This window comes from Colossoma macropomum, unplaced genomic scaffold (assembly GCF_904425465.1).
Source record: "Colossoma macropomum unplaced genomic scaffold, Colossoma_macropomum, whole genome shotgun sequence".
In the NCBI taxonomy this organism is placed as follows: Eukaryota; Metazoa; Chordata; class Actinopteri; order Characiformes; family Serrasalmidae; genus Colossoma; species Colossoma macropomum.
Genome location: NW_023494802.1, coordinates 34,286,779 through 34,308,700, shown reverse-complemented (window position 1 = coordinate 34,308,700; position 21,922 = coordinate 34,286,779). Strand labels below are relative to the sequence as shown.

The 21,922-nt window shown below is 38.1% G+C and overlaps 1 protein-coding gene across 1 annotated transcript; it reads right to left on the bottom strand.

The window, feature by feature from the left end:
• Positions 1-10,371: 10,371 nt before the first annotated feature.
• copz1 (COPI coat complex subunit zeta 1) lies at positions 10,372-20,685 on the bottom strand. Its single transcript, XM_036591536.1, has 9 exons — positions 20,579-20,685; positions 19,386-19,454; positions 18,208-18,289; positions 18,006-18,097; positions 17,857-17,912; positions 17,684-17,761; positions 15,734-15,785; positions 15,425-15,463; positions 10,372-11,026 (listed from the first exon to the last, which is right to left on the bottom strand). Exons 1-9 carry the CDS (start codon positions 20,594-20,596, stop codon positions 10,979-10,981), a joined length of 534 nt encoding a protein of 177 aa, XP_036447429.1. The 5' UTR covers positions 20,597-20,685; the 3' UTR covers positions 10,372-10,978.
• Positions 20,686-21,922: the final 1,237 nt, after the last annotated feature.

Below are 21,922 nucleotides of genomic sequence, written 5' to 3'. Positions count from 1 at the left end.
CACTAGAACTGAGTGAAACAAGACCGAGCACGACCACATGAGAGAGGGAACACATGTCCCCCTCAGGGCCGCATTCGGGATAAATAACACCCTGAAAAAAAAAGAAAAAAAAGTCATAAAGCTTTATTGCTACCACTGCCATCGGGTGTCGAGTGTCTGCCACAAATGTGAGTTATGGGAACATTTCGGCTTGACAATTACATCACTTTGTTCCAAATTGAGATTTGGGTCAGGACTCGCTACTCGTTGCAAGAGCTCGATTCATTTAATACGATGCATATAATTTCCCATAGCAGCCGTCTCCTTTGTTGCCTGACCAATCAATATATGCATCGTAGGCCAACAGTTTTGAAAGCAGACCCATGAAACAGCAACTTTAGAGGCTACCTCCACCCTCAGCTGCCTGAATGGCGTCCAGATGTTGTAACACACGCTAGCTAAGGGCTAAGCCACGACTAAGGAGAGCAGTGTGTGAACAAATGTGTATGTATATATGTGCTGCGTGTGTGTAACTCAGCAGGATGGCCTCTAGGATCTGAGGAGATTTCTGGCTCATCCTAAATCATAGAGCAAAATGTTTTGAACTTAGCTTTTTAGTCTTGCACTGGAGCAATAAGGCCAATGAGGCTAACAAGTAACAAAAGCTAATACCAGGATCATCCCTTTGTTCCCACGGCCATTTACCTGCTCATGGAAATTCAGCTTTATGATCCCAAAAACAAAACTCATGATCTCTCTCAACTTCTCATGGTCCTACATTGTCTGAATCAGAAAATAAAACTAACAAGCATACCTCTAATATGTTAACAAATGTACATATTCCGATATATGTTCAGTAAATAATATCTGAAATTGGGTTTTGGACATGCTGCCTCCAAACAGATTCCCATATTAAAACATTAAAACAACAAGAATTAGAAACTTTCAGTGAAAAAGAATGAGAATGTAATCAGTGATTAGTGTTTTTACTCATTATTTTATTTGAACAATATTAACAACACTGTGAAACATTAACAAAGTTGTCAGTCAGGCTAACTAAGGAATCTTTGAGCACATCAGTACTAAAAACTAAAACTAAAAACATTTCATTTGCTACGTTTCAAATGGTCTTTATGCAATAAATTATTCCATCTGTTATACATGACTTCAAGTGTAAGTTGGTTACTTTACTCTGCTAAGGGCAGTGCAGGTCGCTTAAACCAGACAAAGCAAGTCAGTACACTCTGACTTATAAAAAGAAAATTATTTTGATTTTACAAATTTGCTTAGCTAGCTAACTAGCTCACTCAGGCTAGCCTAGCGAGGCTTTAAGTGTCCCCAGGATATTCAACATGACTTTAGGGAGCCTTTCCTTTGTTTCCTCAATGTATGTACTGGGGCATAATTTATCATATGAAAAACCGAGGTAATGTACAGTCCTGGGAACGTAGCAACCTGGCTACATTTCCTCTATAGTCCACTAATTAGCATCCACATAACTGCTTACCATCACACATTTGCATTAAACTGCAGTTTCTGATGCTGACATGTTATCTAAGGGCAAATTTATTCCAAGTGGGGGAGACCAACGTCAGATGGCTATAGCAATCACACAGCTATGTCAGTGTACACTAGGTGAATAAAGTACACATGCAGTTAGGATTAACATTTTGTCATGATGACGAATACCTTAAATATCAATTTTCTCATACATATTAAGAATAGAAATCCAGTTTTATTGCCTATAATCTGACAATCATGGATGGTGGATACCAGTGTAAGGTAGTGAAGCTAGCTATTAGGCCACTCATCGTGGTAACACATTTTTCTGCTAGAAGTACTCGTTGCAGTGTTACACTGCTTACACTAAAAAAAGAACACAGGCTGAGCAGAGCTTGTATTCAAGTGTTCAAACTCAAAGCATAAACCAACCTCACCTCAGTTCTGATGGCTTCTCAACTGACGATGAGCAGAGGATAAGTGGGTTTGTGCAAACAGGAGGGACGAAGGAATAAACTTTGTCCTACAGAGGGGAAGATTCTTTGTGTCAGTATTTCACTGCTGTTGACTAACGTTACACTGACACTGAAGGCAATTCACGCTTAAAAGTCGGTGCTGTTCCCAGCCACTTTCAGTGAAACAGTTTTCAAGTCCCCCCTCAAGAAACGTTGGTATTTGGGAGTGCAAGTGCTCAGTGGGGAGTAGTTTGTTGTGGAAAATGACTACAGTGGCGCTACGGACTATGTGTGCACGGTATGTGTTTACTTTTTCGCTAATTACTTTCTTGTTAGCAAGCTGTTTCAACTCCAGCTAACAAGGCTAATCTAGTGTTTTGGTTATAGTTATTTTCACATGTCCAAACATATCCATGTTTATCGCTCTATAGACGTTAGTGATAGATGTTATCGTACTCTGACAGCTGTGAAGGAACTGTTCCATGAAGAATGTAACATTATATGTCCTTTCTCCAGCTTGGACTCTAGCGTTGTTGTGTCCTCACTTTGCCAGAGACATTTCTAGCCAAAATGTGTGTGTGCACATGCATATCCACTCCAACAGACAGTTTGTTTTAGCTTACAATAACAGTGAAATATCACTAGTGTGAGAAATGTTATGGAAAAGTCACTTTCAAAATATGGTAAAGTGGCAGGGACACGTTCACTTTTCCCCCTTGTTTGCAGCAGCGCTGTTATTTATAAAAATTGAAAAAATTCAAGATTTACAGTTTTTTTGCTATGTTTTGAAGTGCATGTGTGCTGTAAACCCTGTTGCTCCAGTTCCAAACTAAAAAAGCAAACTTAGCACATCAAACATCTTTTAGCTGACCTTACTTGTGGGGTAAAGGAAAAAACTGTGCACGTTTGACTATCGCTTTCAGCTGTTAGCAGGGGGTGCTGAGGGCTGCACTCCACAGCACAGCCGCCTGTTTTCAATAGTGAGCCACTGCCAAAGTGGGTGACTAATAGCGCAGGCAAAATCGAAAATAGAAATATCCAAACAGGCTTTTGGACATGTCCAACAGGCCGGCTGATGGATGTGGCATACCTCTGTTTGAATTTATGTGCTTTCCAAGCGCCCAGTCAGGAGACAGGAAAACAAGGTATATCCTTACACCAAGATCTAGCCGGAGCAATAACATCTCATTCTTTCTGAATGATGCATTTCAAAGCAATAATATGTTGTTGTATAGATAGTGTGGAATTATGAAATGGCCCATCATTTCAGCGTCAAGCAGTTTTCCAAAAAGTTCAATACAGTCTGTGTATGAGAACTGAGGATCTTGGCCACTGCACTCTAAAAAATAAAGGCTCTGAAATGGTTCTTGGCTTGGACGTATAGTTCAATAAAAAAAAAAAAACATTAATTGTTATAGAAAGCAGGGCTGTTTCTAACTATAAGCGGCATAAGCAGTTGCTTAGGACTGCTGAGCCACTAGGAGCCCCTCAAGTATTTTTATATGCAGTCATATGCAAAAGCTTGAATACCCCTGGTCAAATTACATATTTTCTTTAATTTTTTAAGTGAAAATAATTTAAAACATCCTCTGCAGGGAAAAAAAAGTAAGTGTGGCATTTCTATGCAAATTTTAGTGCACAATATCTAATTATTTTCTGATAATTGGGAAAAAAAATTAAACATATAAGACTAAATGTGCCATAACTTTTGCACAGCCACAATTAAGCAAATAGTTTAATTGTGCATAAAAGTGCAGAAGTGTTATTTGTAGACTTATTTATTTGACTTAGAAAATCAACAAAAAGTAATCTAACCAAGAGCGCCCAAACTTTTGCATATGACAGTGTATCATTTATGTCATTTTTCATGATGCTATCAGAAAAAAATGAACACAAGACTTTGCTTTCAAACAATTAAGAGCACTGGCAGGTTAATGAGTGAGGTACACATTCTAATTAAGAATACATTTACTTTATGTGTATTTATTTTATTTTTCATTACTTACTTCTTGTGTTTCCCTGCATGCAGATATGCTTTGCTTTATGTTAACCTTAGAAATGATTACAATGTAATGTTGATAAAAATTAACCAAGTTTTAATTCTTTCTGCATGCGAAATAATATGGTTGAGGTGTGTCGAGGGGCAAATTTTCAGAAAAGGTCCAGATTGAACCTAAAGTGGTTCTTCTATGGCATAACTCCAAAAACCCTTTCTTGGACCACCATGACTAACAACAATTTAAATGTGATAATTCACACATATTTTAATTGTTATAGGTACCAAGAAAATTCAAGCAACTGCCAAAAGGTTTGTTGTGTATGGAGCAGGATGCCTGTATGAGTTATAGGCAGGGGCATAGAAAAGCTGTGGCAGCGATGTTGTTTTTGGCTGCCTCAGCCTCCGAGCTGAAATGATTTTCTATTCGATGGGAATCCATAAACGGGCCCAGTGAGGGCGTGAGGCACCGTAAAGCATGTCACAGGCTGCACCCAGACAACGCGTGTGTGTATGTGTGCGTTCTGCTTAGCACTCAAGCCACTAAAACAGTGCCTCAACCATGTTATCTCATTCAGACCCAGTGTGTATGGGGGCTTCACTTCTAAACCTCCCTCTGTTCTCAAGTCATTCCCCACTGTAGGCTTTGATCAATTCCATCTCATCAGCTGCCGTTTATCTCAGCCACACTGTTTGCGCAGCTTCATCCACAGAGTGGTGTGTGGGGGCTTGATTAGGCCAAGCCACTGTAGCCATTGGTCAGTGAGTGCAGCCGTCCCTACTTCAGCTCTAAGAGCCCATATGGATGAAGAGTCTGAACACAGGACTGTGTATGAAATTTCAACACTAGTATTGATTTGACCCACAGCATCCAATGTAAATTTGTATACCCAAAATTGAACTGCAGTAGTTTTAGTTAAACAGTGCCTACAGTGCACACTGAGTTGTCATTTATAAATGGAACGGTTCTGGTTCCAGACTCTGATTGGCTGAAGCTGTTGTAGCATACTCAATATACATGTATCACACATTGAATTGTATATTCATGTGCCAAAAAACACTGTACTGTTTTTGGAATGATCTTTAATCTTGGTACCAATATCCACTAATAATAAATGATGTACTGAATAATGGTGTATTCTATCACTTTGCATCATATCTAACAACACCGTAAAGGCCCAGTCATACTAGCATGAACTTTTACACACAAATTTGCATCCTCGGTTCACTAGCACTACTCAGTGTTATAGTACACGAGTCCAGACTGGTGAATTAATTGTTTTGGTCTTGACATCATTCTGACTCGGATTTGTCTAGGTTTAATGGTAAAGTTGACTCGGAAATTGTTCTCGAGACCAGCCAAGTGCAATGCTATCTGAGGTAACTGGAAACTGATTATTTGATTTTTTGTCTACCATTACTGAATATCAACAAAACCTTCAAACAGAATAAAACAGTGCTTTCTGTACATGTTCAAATTAAAACTGTTTACTGCCAGTTGAGGACCTAAATGATCTTTCCACAGTGCCTAACTGGGTATTATCTGTATGTTAAAGTTCACTGGTTCTAATATTGTGTGGCTTAATTTCAGATGATTTTAGGTGGTGATTCTGAATAAAGTTTAGAGAAAAAGGGACAGAATAACCTCACCATCATTTGCTGTCAAAAGTTTCAATGCAAGGTTGCACTATTACTATACATTTTTTATAAATTTGTAATCTTTTAAACATTCATTAAATTAAAATATTCAAAATAATACAAAAAAATTACAAAATCTAATATTATACAATGGACCGCTTTCTTCTTTACTATTTATGGTAACTGCTAGTGCTATGTGCTGTTGCAAATATATAACTATTTGGTATTATTATGTTTGCTTTAGTGTTTTTACTGTTTATGATGAGTTAATTAGCTTGCTTTTAGTCTCACAGGCCCATGTAATGAGAAGGCACATCCAGGGACAACTTATATTTTTGGTGCTGGATTGCATCAAACTCTCCCGCTAACAAGTGTATGCCATCTCTAAACCCACCACCAAATTCCTCTAGTCCGTACTCTATTAATGCCCAGAGCACAATCATTAAGCAAAACAAACTAGCTAGTACATCGCTATAGCTTACAGAATTATTTTTCCCCCTGCTAACTTACAATCCACCCGTGAGCTAACAACAGGTATGTTACCTGTCAGACAGTGTTGACGATGGCACCATGAGCTCCATCTTCCTAAAGGGCTGGATTGATTTTCAAATTTCACGCTCAGTTTGTTCCCAAGTCTACATTCCCACCTATATTAAATAATATCCCTGGTTATTAAACAGAATCAATGTAACTCATGACCTTTTGTGGCTTATTGCTTTAGTGTGATGATTGTTAGTTCTCAACTTTTACATTTCTTAAAAGCAACAGAAGAAACTCACAGTCTTTCATAAGACAGCTAAGCAAGCCGCTTACAAATAACCTTGTAGCATTACATTCCTGAATGTGATTTTCTTTTATAACATTAAAATGGTCATTACTGGTGCTTATTCAGTAGGATTTTCACCGATCAATCTGTGGAACCTTTATATGGCCCTACAGAGATATCGACTGCGCTTTAGTCGGATCACTGTCCTGTGCAGTCTTTCAGTTGCTCTCAGGGTGGGTTTCATCCTGAGAAGAGCAGACGCTCACGCTCATCGCTGTGGACGTAAACACTCCGTGAGCTTGCGAATGACCGTAATTTATTGACCATTACTCACACACGCAGCCACCGGCCCGCACACACGCACACACATGCTCTATGCGTCTATCAATTACAGGCCTTCAGCCCACACGCCTTTGACAATTTTATGGCATGTTATGTACAGCGCATCAAGCCGTGGCGTTTCAGACTATTATGCTCATTCCTGTATAATTAATATAAATTACCTTTTTGCCTTTTTTATGGTGGTGCCACTGTAATTAGCAGATGAAAGCGAGTTGCTGAACGCCCGCAGGTGCCGCTGGAATATGCAGATGAAAAGCCAGAGGGAATGGCAGGTATGTTGGGGTGGAGAGATGGGGGACAGGATGAGGTATAATCTGACCTTCTCGCTGGGGCTACAGTCCACTCTTAGAAAAAGGTACTAAACTGTACAAGGGTTAGTTACACTGACACCATATATCCTGACTTGAGGCTTTAAATTTTATTTTGTTTCTTCTTAAAATGCACCTTTCCTCTGGAAAAATGAGTGGAGTGCACCTTTAACAGGGAATTCAACTGATCTCTGAAACTTTAATAACAGCAAAGAGTCACATATTGTAGTTCGATGTGAAATTATTAACTGTGGAGAAACTTGTCAAGTCAGATTTCTTTACAGCAGTGGTGACAGGAAACATAAGTTTGTGACATGTGCAACACAAATATAGCCATTTTATTTGCTACTCAAAATGACCAGCGAGACTACACATTTCTTTTGTCCTCTTTTATGTCAGAGAGGACACTTCATTACTAATTTACCAGTCAAAACAGCCATTACGTTATAAAATTATCAGGACAGATTTCATTTATATATAAGATAATCCACTTTCATGAGTAAGGAGAAGGTCAAAATAAGTGAAATAAGTGAAAAAAACTGAAATTTCCAAAACTGGAGTTCAAAAAATTTGTAAAAGACAGTCCACTCTTGCTTTAGCTCTGAAAAAAAATCTTTTCTTTCCATCCTTTCACTGTGAGAAGACAACTCAATGCTATGAGTCTGAAAGGATGTGTAGCTGTGAAGAAGACCTTACTGATAAAAGGAAACAGACAAAAAATAAGATCAAACAAAGATCTGCTGGTGTTTTCAGAACAATGGACTGACCACCCCAGAGTCCAGACTTCAACATCACTGAACGTGTTTGGGATTCCCTGGATTACGAGAAGCAAAAATGTAACCAAGACTGATGAAATAAATGAAGTTGGTTTCTGACTTTTGAACATTATTGTACCTTCTCAATGATTTGCTAATGATTAGTTCTCCTCAGAAATATATCCTGAAAAATGAATAACTTGCACTTAATGGCCATTTTGACTAGATACTAAATAAATATTTATGACAGCCCTATCAATACTAGAGCTGATGTGAATCAAATACACTGTAAGGCAGGGCCTTAAAGTGGGAGTCTGCCAGCTCACAGCTGTCCAGCAAAGAATCACCAGCTAATAATGGAGCCACTTCACTGAATTGAGGAAAGAATTAACAGCTGAAGGCTTTAAGATAAAGGCTGGCTGCATCTATGCTTCAGCAAAAGTCTCCACTTCAGCTCTTTAAAAACCACTACATGCCTCAGGAAAGCAGCAGCCAAGATAAAGGCAACTATCTGTACTTCTTTCATATGGACGCCAAGTCATTATTAAAGACTGAGCTGTGGAGGAATGAATATAAAAGTGGCACACTGAAAGGCGGCGGAGGAGTGCACTGTGGGTAAGAATGCACAGCAGTCCTGCCTGAACAAGCTCTAAACTAGGGGTTCCCAATCCTGGACCTGGTGACCTCACACTGTGTACATTTTGTGCTTTTCCTCACCAAGCACACCTGACCCAATCACAAACTAATCAGCACACTCAGCATGTACTGACTCACAACCACCGCTTTGAACTAAAGCAGCTTCTCAGTGAGCTCCCTGATACTGATACCAATTCCTGGATACTTTTTTGATGTCTTCTTTGAAATGCAGAAAGAAAGAAAAAAAGTTAAAAGTCACATTGCTTTAAAATATTATTATTAAAGTGTTTTAAAAACCTTTTTATCTCCATTTGTATTGTTTTTCTTTTTTCTTACAGAATTTTATATATATGTATACCACCTTGCTGTTAGAATATATATACACCCATGAGTCAAAACATTATGATCACCTGCCTAATATGCTGTTGGTCCTCCACCTGCCACCAAAACAGCTCCAACCAACCGTGGCATGGACTCTACAAAACCTCTGAAGGTGCTCTGTGGTATCTAGCACTAAGACGCTAGCAGTAGATCCTTGAGACTGACGTCCACGAGTGCCCAGGCTCAGGGATTCTTAACAGAACATTGTCCAGAGCAATTGCATTGAATCTTGACACCCAGCCCTCTGGTGCTATTCTGGGAAATCTGGGAAATGCTTTTATTGCATATCAGGAGACAAAAGAGTTGCAACAAATGCTGATCTGAGGGACCATGTGCCATTGTTTCATTCTTTGCATGAAGACGGTCGAGGCCAGGCCATTAATGGGGTCAAGCCCACCGCATGAGTACATCAGCGAGAGTGCGCTTATGTCACCTCTACTTCCCCCAGAATACATCATTCTAGCACATCCATAACGCACTGCCTGTCTTCCTTCTCATTTCTCTTGGGGCACAGGCTCATTTGCATGAAAACGGGAGGGAGGAGGGGGAAAAACATGTGGCTTTCAACCTTCCCTGTTCCATTTTTTTATGACAAGCACACTCAGAATATAAGCCCTAGAGCTTTCGAGACAGGGAACAAATAAGCTAACAGTGTTTTCCCCAAAATGCAAATGGGAGGAGTATTGAATTAAACTGTGTAGTTCTGAAACTGTGTTCTTTGGGTTCTTCTTCGTATGTAGGGGCAGTAAGCTCACGCATCCTTTTTAACAGTTCCTTGCAATTTTCAACTTGTTCTATGCAGGTTCACGAACTTCTGTCTCATCTGAGTTTACAACACTTTGGAAGTTTTTTTTATAAATTTGTGTAAATTTCCAAATTTCCAATACATGTTGTTTTATTCACACTATTCTCAGAATAAAACTACATATTTTTAGAAACTATCTTATTAGATAAATGGCAAGCAATTTCTTTAAATTATATTTGAAGAACATGTCAAGCATATTGTTTATTTTATATAATTGTTCTCGGCCTGTTTCTTAAAGGATGCCAGTAATTCTGGAATTGACTGTTTTCATATAATGAAAAATCCAAAACTCTTCGACTCAACAACACATGCTGCAGAAAGCAGTGGAGCAAAAAGTATATCTTTCTATGAAATATAGTAGAGTGAAAGTAAAAGTCTCAAAAAAGTAAAGTAATAAAGTAATGAAGTAGCCTACTTCTTTTACTGGTCACCACTGAATACATGCTGAGTGCCAGAAAAACATTTTTTTGTAAACCTCTTAATATCACTCTTAATATGATAATGAGGTACATATGCAGGGTTGTGCCTAATCAGAATGAAAACACGTTGCAAAGACTGACAATGTACCTCAACTTTAACACTGTGCTTTTGACTTTGTGCCAGAAGATGGCGCTCTAATCTTGCTGGTGAGTCCCTGTCTATTTTCCATGTTGAAGGCATCTGTTGATGAGAAAAGTGTGGGAAGTAATTGTCTTCATTTAGATTCAAATAAAATAATTCCAGCAACATGGAAATAACAGAAAAATAACAGCACCAGAAGGACAAACGCAAGTCAACCTGAAATGACTGTCCGAAATGAAAAAAGGAGGGCAAAGAGGAAACAGTCGGTTTTATTTCAATCATAACATGGATTTGGGAGGGGAGAGGGGAGACTCGACCACTGGAATGTACATGAATCACATTCTCTATTCGCACAGCGTTTTGCGTACAGCACGAATATCTCACACAAACACACATTCAAGGTCAACCGGAATGGAATAATCAGAAAGTCCCTGGTACTTTTCCTTAAAGGGCAAGTCCTCCCAAACAAAACACCCCAGTTTTTCTCTGTCTCTCTCTTTTCCTGTATTACAGAAAAAAGAACTGGCTCATGACAATGGGTCCTTGCTATATCCACTGTTGACATACATGCAGTATGGGCTTGACTTACTTTCCAGAACGAATAGAAAAAGAGAGAGAGTCCACTCAGCAAACTGTCATAAACAGAACAGCGTAATTGCCTTAGGGCTCCATGTGTTCAGTGCCTGTCTCGTCTTGAAGTAAGAGAAATGTTAGAAATTTTTTTTTCCAAGGGACTTTCAATTTCACAGTACAGAGAATACTCAAAAGTGTGAAAAGAAGATGCGTTAAGAGGCATGAGTGACAGGAGAGGTGGTGATACATGCGCTACAATGTTCTTCTTGAGGGCAGTAGCGTCTTATCGTAGTAAAGACCATTTGATCTGCTCTTTTGCAGACTGCAGCACCTGCATAGAGAGAGAGAGAAAGGGAGAGAGAGAGAGCACAGAAATCATGAAACAGCACTTTAAAGGGCCCATTTTCTAAATTTATTTACATTTTATTTCCAAACTCTCTTTATCCTTTAGAATTAATCAAGCTGTTTTTGTTACTGTGCCTTCAAGACTGATTCACAGTTGTACGGAATAAACAACCTGGTCAAATTACATTTTTAACATGCTGTATGGGTAACAAACTGATATATGGCATTTTTCTGCTGATTTTAGTTAATTTAAGACATTGGGAAGAAAAAACAAACGATAAAATGTGCCGTAACTTTTGCACAGGTTGTAATGTTAAACTCAGCAAATAAACAGTAATTGTGCATTAACATGTGCAGAAGTGTGTTCTCTGTAGAGGATCTGTTTACAAAAATTAACAAAGCATATAATTTGACCAGAGGCACCTGAATCTTGTGTGTCACGTCATCATGTGTGTATATATATATATATATATATATATATATATATGATTTCTGCTCTACTTTAAAACAACCATTCAACATGAATGGGCGGAGCTAAACTACTGTAAGCTAAAAAGGCAGATAAATGGCTGTAAATGTGTTGCTTTTGACAATGAATTGAAAACTGGATGTTTTAGCAACTTAGTTTCTATATCTGGACTCTGAGGACTGAGGAGTGAATACCATCTTAAAATTTGCACAATGTTTACGTACAACAACAAACTTTTTTATTCAAAGAAGTTTTCCGAGATATGGCATTTTGAACACTCCGGAGCAGGACCAATTTTTCAAATTTGGGAAAATCTCTTATTACACTGTAAAAAAAAAATAAAAAATGGCTCGTCAGTTCAACCTAGTAACAAGCGACTGTTTTATTCAACTCAAAAATTACATTGATTGAAAGAATTGTTCATTCAAAGCATATATTTAGGTTAAATAAAACTAGCTGATTTACTTGTTAGCACATTAAGTAATTTTTTAGGTTGAATTGATGAGCCCTTTTTAAAAGTGTACGATTTTTCTGACCAATATTGTAACTGCGATTTAAACTGGAATTATTTTCTACATCTTAAGGTCCATGTCTGTCATTTTTTTGGCTGGGAAGACTAGCACATCCCCTTTTTCTGGCTTCAGGCTTGAATGCTGAATGCTGAGTTGTCATGTATGCATTCATGTGTGTGATTAGTTGCTTCTGACTGATCTAACTTCTCTACAAGCAGTTCAAAAGCTCCATGTTATCAGGTTAAATTTTCCCACTTAAAGAGTAGCAGGCTATAATTAAAACTACAGTTCTTCAAATTCAAAAACTGTGCACTTCTAAACTGTGATATTGATACAAAAACAAAGATCTATTCAGCCCTCCTCCAGAGGTTTAAAACAGTTACATAAATGTAATATATTCAACCCCAAACACTTTCTGGATGCTGAATATATGAGAGACAGTAAAAGGAAATTATTACGCACTCACTTTTCAAATTTCCATAAGCCAAACGGTTAAAGCAGTTACATTTAATTAGTGTAAATCGCCAGAATCAGGCAGTTTATTTGATAAGTGTGCTGTGCCCTGGACTCTCATCAATAAACACAGGTACCTACAGATAGAGATCCCTCAAAAATAATTTTTCTGTGGGCGCAAGGCTAAAAGTGCTAATTGAATCTTAACACAGCGAAGCCATGTTGTGCCATTAACGCATTCGTTTTTATTTACAGCATCGTTACGCAGTCGTTCATCACGCCGGTGACGTCGAGCTTTCAAAGCTGAAAGAACCACCACACACCATCAACACCTCCCTTTCAGGTCACCTCTGACCGGAAACTATCAAGGTAAGCAGTTAAGCAGAGAGCGCTTACTAAACACAAACCCATTACAAACCAACACGCACTCTGAAATGCGGAAAGCGGAGACTGTCAAAAAGCATACCAAAAAAAAAAAAGTTTCTGCTTGAGTAATGCAGGCGCGGGGAAAATATCCAGGAATTAATTAATCATCTTAATTTGTGAAAAGGCGAGGTAAAGTATAACCATAAAGCAGGAGGACAAGGAGCGGCATTAATCAGCGGCACGGGAGGGATGCAGGCAGTCTGTCGCAGGCCTCTTAAATGAGCCCATCAATCAGGCTGCACTCGCGTCTCCCGCGGCCACAGGGAGCCGCCGCTGCCAGACAGCCGCCAATAATTAGCCATCATGCTTTACATGTGGCAGGCGCGAGGGGGGGGCGCTGAGGCTGACTCCCAGCGGCACCACCGAACACGTGCTGAACGGACCACCACAGACTGATTTTTACAAATGAGATGCGCAGAGACGCTCAGTGCCACCAGTAAACAACTGTTAGCGGGGTTAGACAACAGGATAGCAAGAGAGAGAAGGGTTAATCAGTGGCATTACTAGGATTGTATGGGCCACAGTGCAGAGTTCCTATGCAAAATGACCTTCATTGGGGAAGAAAAAAAAAAAAAAGATAAAGCAAGTCAATATCAGGCATTTTTCATGTACCCACGCTTTTGAAAGTTTGAATTCTGAAATACCTTCTGATGTGTAGCTTACAGTATTTCAATCTACACTGAATAAGTTCACATAAAATAACAGTGATTATTACTTTGACAAGAGATTCCAAACTTTTGAATGCTAGTCTATCTGCCACTGCTGATACATACACAGTTATAAAATGTGCAAATCGGGTCACAGATGCAGTAAAATGAATATAATGCAGAATTTTAGCACAGCAGCCCAGCCATTACATACCACTAAGCCCAGAGTACAATAAATAATCAAAAATCAAAAAATATGTCAAATTTAATCATCTGTCTGACGCCGATCATTTTTAAAAAACAATCGTCTGTCGATACCAATATGATTCTGATATCACGGTGTATCACTAGTAGTTAACTTGTTATTTTACTACATATTATAGAACCCAGAACAACTGCTTTGCCTGCACTGCCAGTAGTTAGGCCACTTGAGTCATTCCATTTGAAATCACAGAAGGCCTCCTGAAGGTCTGACCTCAGCTGATACACCGCACAGCGATTTTCAGCCAACAGTATAACGTTAAATTTGCATCTTGGTATTTTCTGCTTTCGTTTACACTTTAAAATAGAAAATAATCCTCAAAATTCATTGCATCCAGCCTCATTAAAGCTCTCATTTCTAACCACCTTCACTCAGCCTGCAACTGTATTCATTTGATGTCTGTTCTTTTACTTTGTTCTATTTTACACCAAAATGGTTTGTCAATTAAACCTAGAAAATTTTCATGTGGTAACAAGTAAATTACTAATATTATTCAATCTAAATAAATATTTTGAATTAACAATTCGTTCAGTGTAATCAGTGTAATTTAATTTTACTGAATAATTTTATTTGTAAATGCTTTTATTGTCCATTAACTTAGTTTTTATTTACTTTTTATTTGTTTAATATTTTTTTTTTGCTGTTTTATCTCTATGTCTTGTATGAGCTTTTATTTATCTTCACTGTTCATTTACACTGTAAAAAATGGCTTGTTAGTCCAACCTAAAAAATTAATCACTTCACAATTGAACTAGTTTTATTCAACTCAAAAATTACCCTGATTGAAAGAATCGTTCATTCAAAATATTTATTTAGGTTGAATAACCCTAGTTAATTTACTTGTTACCATATGAAGTAATTTTTTTAGGTTGACTGACAAGCCATTTTTTACAATTTAGTCTTGTTAGTCTTGATTTGTAATGGATTAAATTTAATTTGAACTTTTTTAATCTGTGTTTAACTTGTTTGGCTAGATTGACCGAGTTGAAATAAAGGTTGAGTGATTAGTTAATAAATAATGACAGTGAATACTGACTTACCAAAGTATTTACTTTTTTTCACAGCACTCATTTTAAGGCAAACATTTAAGCCACTCCTACTTTTACAGCCTCAGTACACAAAATAAGTATACATACTCCACAGTGAACACACTTTTGCATTTTTTACTGCACAATTACTGTTTATTGGCTGAGTTTAACAGTGTATACTTTATCCCCCCCAACGTGGCCTGTGCAAAAGTTATGACACATACGTTTTATGTTTTATTTTCTCCCAACGTCATAAACTCAGGAAATAAATAGAAACTGTGCATTAAAATCTGTAGGAAAATGCCATAATAAGTTGACTTGTTTTCACTTAGAAAATTAACAAAACATGTAATTTTCCTATGTTCAGACTTTTGCATACAACTATGTCTCCGAAACTAATGAAGAAATAAACAAAAAATTTGCACACCAGCCACACTGACATTGTTTCCTGCGACTCTGACATGGTCAGGTGAAAACTTTTTTCTTTAATCTTTTTTCTTTAATAATTTGGATTTACCCAGAAGAAAGAGAAAGACAGAGAGAGAGAGAGAGATACACTGCATAGAGGCTAGAGAGTCTTCTCTCACCTGAGTGACGGTCTGTTCTGTCAGAGGCACGTCGTCGCCCTGTAGGAGGTGAAAGGAGATGAGTGATGGAATTCATCAGCTTCTAATAGGGCTTCTTATTCATTTTTCGTTTTGATCATGCTGGCTATCTACTGAATACTTAAAATCAAATCTAACAGTCACCAGCTGTACTACTTCATACTTCTATTTCCCCACCAGTCACGAGCATCAGAGCACAAACACAAATATACATATAAAAACCAAATCCAGAGCAAAGTGTGTAAGGGAACATTATGGAATGTTTAAGACAGAAAGAAATATGATAGTTACCCTCAGAGCCACTCTGTGGACCACCTGCTGCGGGTCACTCTCCAGGATGACACTGCCAGAAAAATTAAGTAAAGACAAGAAACATAATTTACGTAAAACTGCAGTTCTTCAAGAATCTTTTGAATAAATTCATTATTTTGCAATGTTGTCCCAGTGCTATTGATAACACAGCTTCTCTTTAACTTTGGACAGACAGTCACTCTTCTGGGAAATGCTCAGTGCATACTAGGATATAGAAAGATGTTGACAAAAAAGGATGTATGTATGTATGTATGTATGATAAAGTTGGATGTTGGAATGGAGATGCAATAAATTTTGATTATAGCAGCTTATAAGAGACAAACTGCTGACATACAAACTGAAATTATTTCACCGTTCACAGTTCAAACATGAGTGTTCAAATGTTTTATTGAGTTTTTAATGTTAATTCAGTACCTTGGCAGTAAGTTTAACATTACTACTTACCCCTCCAAATATCTTTATTCTTTTAATGCTGGTAACATTTTCTGAAGGACATTTAGACTATCAAACTAACCTATCTGCAGGTTTAATACGAGGCCAAAGTCGAGTTTCTATACTCGAGTTTCTATAGGTTCTTGTTCAAATTTTCCAGTTCCGCCTTAAAATGGTGCAGCAGATGAATCATACGATTTTAAGTGTTGCCTCCTTTTGCAACAATCAACCATGGTTTTAATGATAATTAAAATCTGAAACAGTAATACTTACCAAATATTTTTTTTACTGCGAGACTGTTAACCATGTCATCACTACCTAGACTAGTGTCACCTATTGGATGTGCAGCAACTGTTTTTGCACTTTAAAAATTAAAGTAACTGCAACTAACTAGCCGTCAAAGTTAACACATTAATGACATGTTAATGTGAAATTATTAACAAGCTAATTTCTTTTAGGCTGTTAACAAATTTTCATAGTTTGACCTGTCAAACCATCCATAGTAGTGCAGACTGAATGTTGCAAGAGTCTGTGACTGTAACCCTCTCGTTCAAATGCAGCATTAAAATGGCTTTTAAATTGATCCCTTTAGCACTTTTCGGCAGACTACGCTGGACAGTGCTTGGGGAAGACCTATGAATTAATCAATGAGCAGCAAACTAACAAAAACAACAGCAAAGTGGAAAACTATCGTAGTTTCCCCTCGAGAGCCTCCACTGTGACAAGCACACACAAGACATACAAACATACAAAGCGTGAGAATAAGAGGCTACAATCATGCAGGAGCTGGAACCATTGACTGTATATATAGCTACGTATATAAAGCTTTTGTTTAATGTAAGAGGCACTTTAGGGGAAATCCGTCACATCACTAAATGCATACTAAATGTGTAAATTTTAAATGCTAAAAAAGGGTGACATTCATAAAATATTACAGACAATTTCTGTTTCCATTGTTTTTGCTGACAAACTTTTTGAAGAATAACAACATTTTCCACAAAAAAATCCTTTTGATGGAAACTAATGATAATATTGGTTGGAACACATAACCACCATAAAGCAGGAGACAGGTTACTGGTTGAAATATGAACGGGAATCCGTATTCAAAGAGAGAGGAGCCTGGTCTTGTATGAGTGGAAATAACTGCCCCGTGGTGTTGCCAAGATGGCCACTGAATGAACAGACTTTCCTATACTGATTTTGTATTTCAAAGTGTCCACCACAGCATGTATCCTGAATATTGCAGTAGACTTATTATTGTTATTACTGAATATTAGCACGTCTATATTATTTTCATCTTTTGACAGCCCTACAACTAACATTTCAGACCTTGGCCTAGCAGCACACATTTTTACAGCCCAGTAGCCCTAACCTATTGTTGAGTTATGTTAAAATGATTGACTTAAATGCAAAGAGACCCCCTGAAAACCTGAAAACCACTTGTAGACTCTGAGCATGAATATTTTTTCTTTAAAGTGAAGTCAGTCAAATACATACCCTCCATCTACAATCTCATCGACAGCTAAGAAAAGGCCCTCCATATTCTCAAGTAAGGCTCTCTTTTCCACATTTTTCCTAAAAGAAAAGAAATATTATTACTACTGATGGCAAACTGACATGGGTACTGTCACAGAGTATGTGAAAGATCAGGTCAGAGAATTCTTTCTTACCTCAGCATTTGACTCAAGGAGTCAAACAGACAATTCAACACTGACATAAGCATCAGCTGCGGGAAAATGAATTAAACAGATAAGTTCATATGACTCATGCATAGAAAGTTAATGAGTTATAGTTTGTAGAATCTTGTTTCTATAAATACCTCATTTTCATGTGAACTGCCAATTACATAGAAATACAGATCTATGTTGCTCTTGTACACAACTGTAAGGCCTTCCAGCAAAGCAATTTCACCTTTAAAAACAAAAAATAATGATATTTTAGGACTGCATGTAAAAGGCAAGTCATACATCAACATTCATACATACATAAATACACACACACATACGAAATAATTGCCTTACTGTCTGTTCTATGTGTCTTGTTGAAGATGTTCTTCTCAAAGGCCTTTTGCTCTTTAACTGTAGGGTAAGTGTCATCATAATACTGAAACAGATATGAATCAGACAGACATTACAACACAATCTACAAATATAAACTTGTTTTTTAGAACTTGGTGAGATGTATGTAGTAACTGGGACAAACAACCATCATGACCCTCTTACATTACACTGGTAACTACTGGAGTCTGACCAATTTCACAGTATCAACATTAAATGTCTCAAGAAGTACACATTACCAACGAAATGTTTTTTTTCTAATAGAAATGTGTTGCTAGTGAAGTGTTTTGTGCTCTTTAGGCCTTACCAATTAATAAGAGAGTAATAGCAGTAGAAGTTCACAAACATTACCCAAAAGCAGTTTCATGTGAAGTTCTGCTACAAAGACTGGTTTGAGGACACTGAAGAGCCGGGCCACTTCAGTATTTTTAATACTCTACCCCACCGAAACCAACCTGTGAAAGTCTTTATAACTACTCGATTCCTAGAATCAGAAGCTTTTACTTAGATATCACATAAGGCTAGAAAGTGCAGGGGGTAGAGCTTTAATTGGGCCTAAAATTTTGGTTCAACCCAAATACAGTCTGTCTAAACTCGATCTACAGCACCAAGTTTTGAACCTGAACCAGACTGGAACCCAACAAAGACCTGTATGAACTCAACCACCAATGGAGGCTGAGTAAAACTCCACAATACTAATGATGGTGCCTGTTAACTTTTTGTTTTATTTATTTTCTGGCAAAGGCAGTTGTCATCAGATAACTGATAAACAAAATGTGAAAAATGAACTGCCTATCAGCTGTCCAAAGTTTAAACTCCCCATAACAACAAACTTATTGAGCAATAAATCCCTTCTTACATCCCAAAACATTTTATTTTGTACGTTGTTTCTATACTGGCCTAGTGCACCTTGGTGGACTTCCTTGCCAAAAACATAAATTACTCTGTCATGCTTGAAAACTGCCTGAAACTTTATAATGTAACAAAAGAATGGAGAAAAAATAAAATGGTTAAAAAAAAATAATAAAAAAAAACAGGGCAGAAATTTGAGAAATTCTGATTTCAAGCTCTGTCAGGTGACCTCCTGGGAGTGGAGCCTGACAGAACTGGAATAGAATACGTTGGCAGGTTATGTGTCTCACCTTGGCATAGAGTCGTTCTCCATCATTGTCCATAATTAAGACTGCTTTCACAGTGTACAGCGAGGGCTCCTAGAACAGCACACAAGCAGAGAAGTTAATCAGTAAGCACATTTATGGTTTAATCTACTCTTGCATAGATCAGCATATCAGAAGGCAAAGGTTGGACCAATGATTAGGCAGCGTCTGATTCTCTCAAGCTTTGAGGACTAGGATACGTCCCGACCAAAATAATGCTGAAACTAAAACATATAATTATATTTGAAAATAAACGTATCAATACATTAATAAAGCTGAAGATATATCAATGTACTGATAAGGGATAAAACTTGTCATTTAACAGATCTTATAGATATTATAACAAATATTATGTCTGGCCAATATTACAGTATGTCACGATAAGCTTTTCTGAGCATACTGTGGAAATTCCGACTGCATGTCTGATTACAAAATGTGCATAAATATTCCTGTTTAACTGGATGAAGTATAGCTGAGTATGTGAAATGTTAAATACAAATAACTGGGTCGGATTTTGAAAGTATTTTTAGATGGACACTACTTTGTCTGAAAAAAAAAAAAAACATTGTGACATATCGAGTATCGCGACAATTTCTTTAAGTATCATGATATGACATTTTTGCCATATTGCCCAGCTCTGATAAATATGTTCTGAACCAGACCATGACACAAATGTTGCTGTCTTCATGTGTCAGGGGCATAAGGCTGTAATATCGTCTATGTTTACAGTAATGTGACTATGCTTGTATTTACTTTAATGTAGTTTAACCTACAGTAACGTTACATCACAGTCCGGTATGATTTCTATAGGTTAACTTAGCTAGCTAACCTAGCTTTCACCCACCCATATGTTTAAAAGGAAAACTTCTCAGCAGACGAGGACTGAGTTTGTATCTACTGAGCCTGGTTGCCCCAAAACAGCTGTCTGATAAAGCTCTAAAGTATAAAACTAAGAACTTCTGTACTGCAAACGTGCCGTTATCGGAGTCAGGCTTCGTTAGTTTTCAGCTGTTTTCTAGCCTCTCAGTGAGCTTCGCTGCTAACGCTAGAAAAGGCTAGCGCACTTTGAGCTCCAATAACAGGGCACTGTATCCTTACAGCTGCCGTCTTATGGAGTTTCAGACCAAACACAGGCCACATTAGCTGACTGCCAATACGACACATTTATAAACGTTTACCAATATTAGCGTGTCCATCTTCAGGGCAGTTAGCGCAGCTGCTAGCCGATGATGTTTCACAGAGCTGTATCCACTTCCTCCTGTGAGGGGGTGAGAGGGCGACCTGGGAGCGGAAGCTGCTTCTAGCACGTCGTCAAAACACAAGTCACCATAATAACGCTTTAAATATTTTTTTTTAGAATATTCTCAGACAGTAATTACCTAACTTATCTAATCTACACTACCCTCTCCTAGTCGTACCTAAAAGGTCCAATTAAATCAGGGTTTGAACTATGGCAGAAGTCTTGGGTGGTCACCTGGTGGAGGGTCTGACAACAAATTTGGCATACATTTAAGTACTTCTCACACAATCCAAACATTGGTAATGAATCCCATTGTCTCCAGGTAGAGGGAAAAATCACTGTGGTTTTTTTATGTTCTCTGTCTCTGGAAGCAGTATGCCCCCAAAAAATCATAAAGCAGAAATAGAAATATTGAGTTATTTTATTTTATTATTTTATATATATACACACACACACATACACATACATCTACATTTTATTCACACCAGCAGAAAAGGCACATGAAAATATGGGGGATAGCAGGCAGATAATTTTGGTTTCATTTTGTGGTAGACACACTAACAACACACACATACATTTCAAACCAATAACAAACAACATAAATAGCAACAAAGCAAAAGCAACTCTCTTTTCTAATGGAGGGGCGGCGTGCATGCCACAGCTTTATATACCATGCCCCCTGAGCTCCTCTTGAAATGTGGGGCATGTGGTGGAAGCCACATAGCACCATCCCTCCCTTCCCCAAGGTCAGCCGTCCCGGCGACCTACACAGTCCAAACAGAGTCCCGGCCAGCACAATTGCTGCAAAGTGCCTGCTTCCCACTCTTTGCCGCCTTCCGAAAGCCGCTGCAACCAGCTTAAATTGTCCCGTCTCCAAGCCCAGCATTTCCTTCCTGAGGCCGAGTAGGACACCAGCCGCCACTAGGAAATCTAAGCCAAGTATGGCATCTCATATGAGAACTTGTGTACTCGGCTCAGGCCTCTCAGGAAAACTGACAGCTGCCCCCCCCTCCAAGGTGGACCTGGCTGCCAGTGACTGACCTGAGCTGGACATTGGTCACCTCTCAGCTGTCTGATGTGCCCCTCTTAGTGTGTGGGAGCATACCTGGTCATAGGAGAGATCTAATGCTGAACACGGTAAAAACTTAGAAGACAGTTACTTGATATTATGGTAATAATTTTGTCTGAAAATTCTAATTTTCTTCAAATAAAGAGCACAGGACCCCCAGTTCAATTTTGCTTTTCAGTTTTAGTTATGTTTTCAGTGATACATTTGATAAAT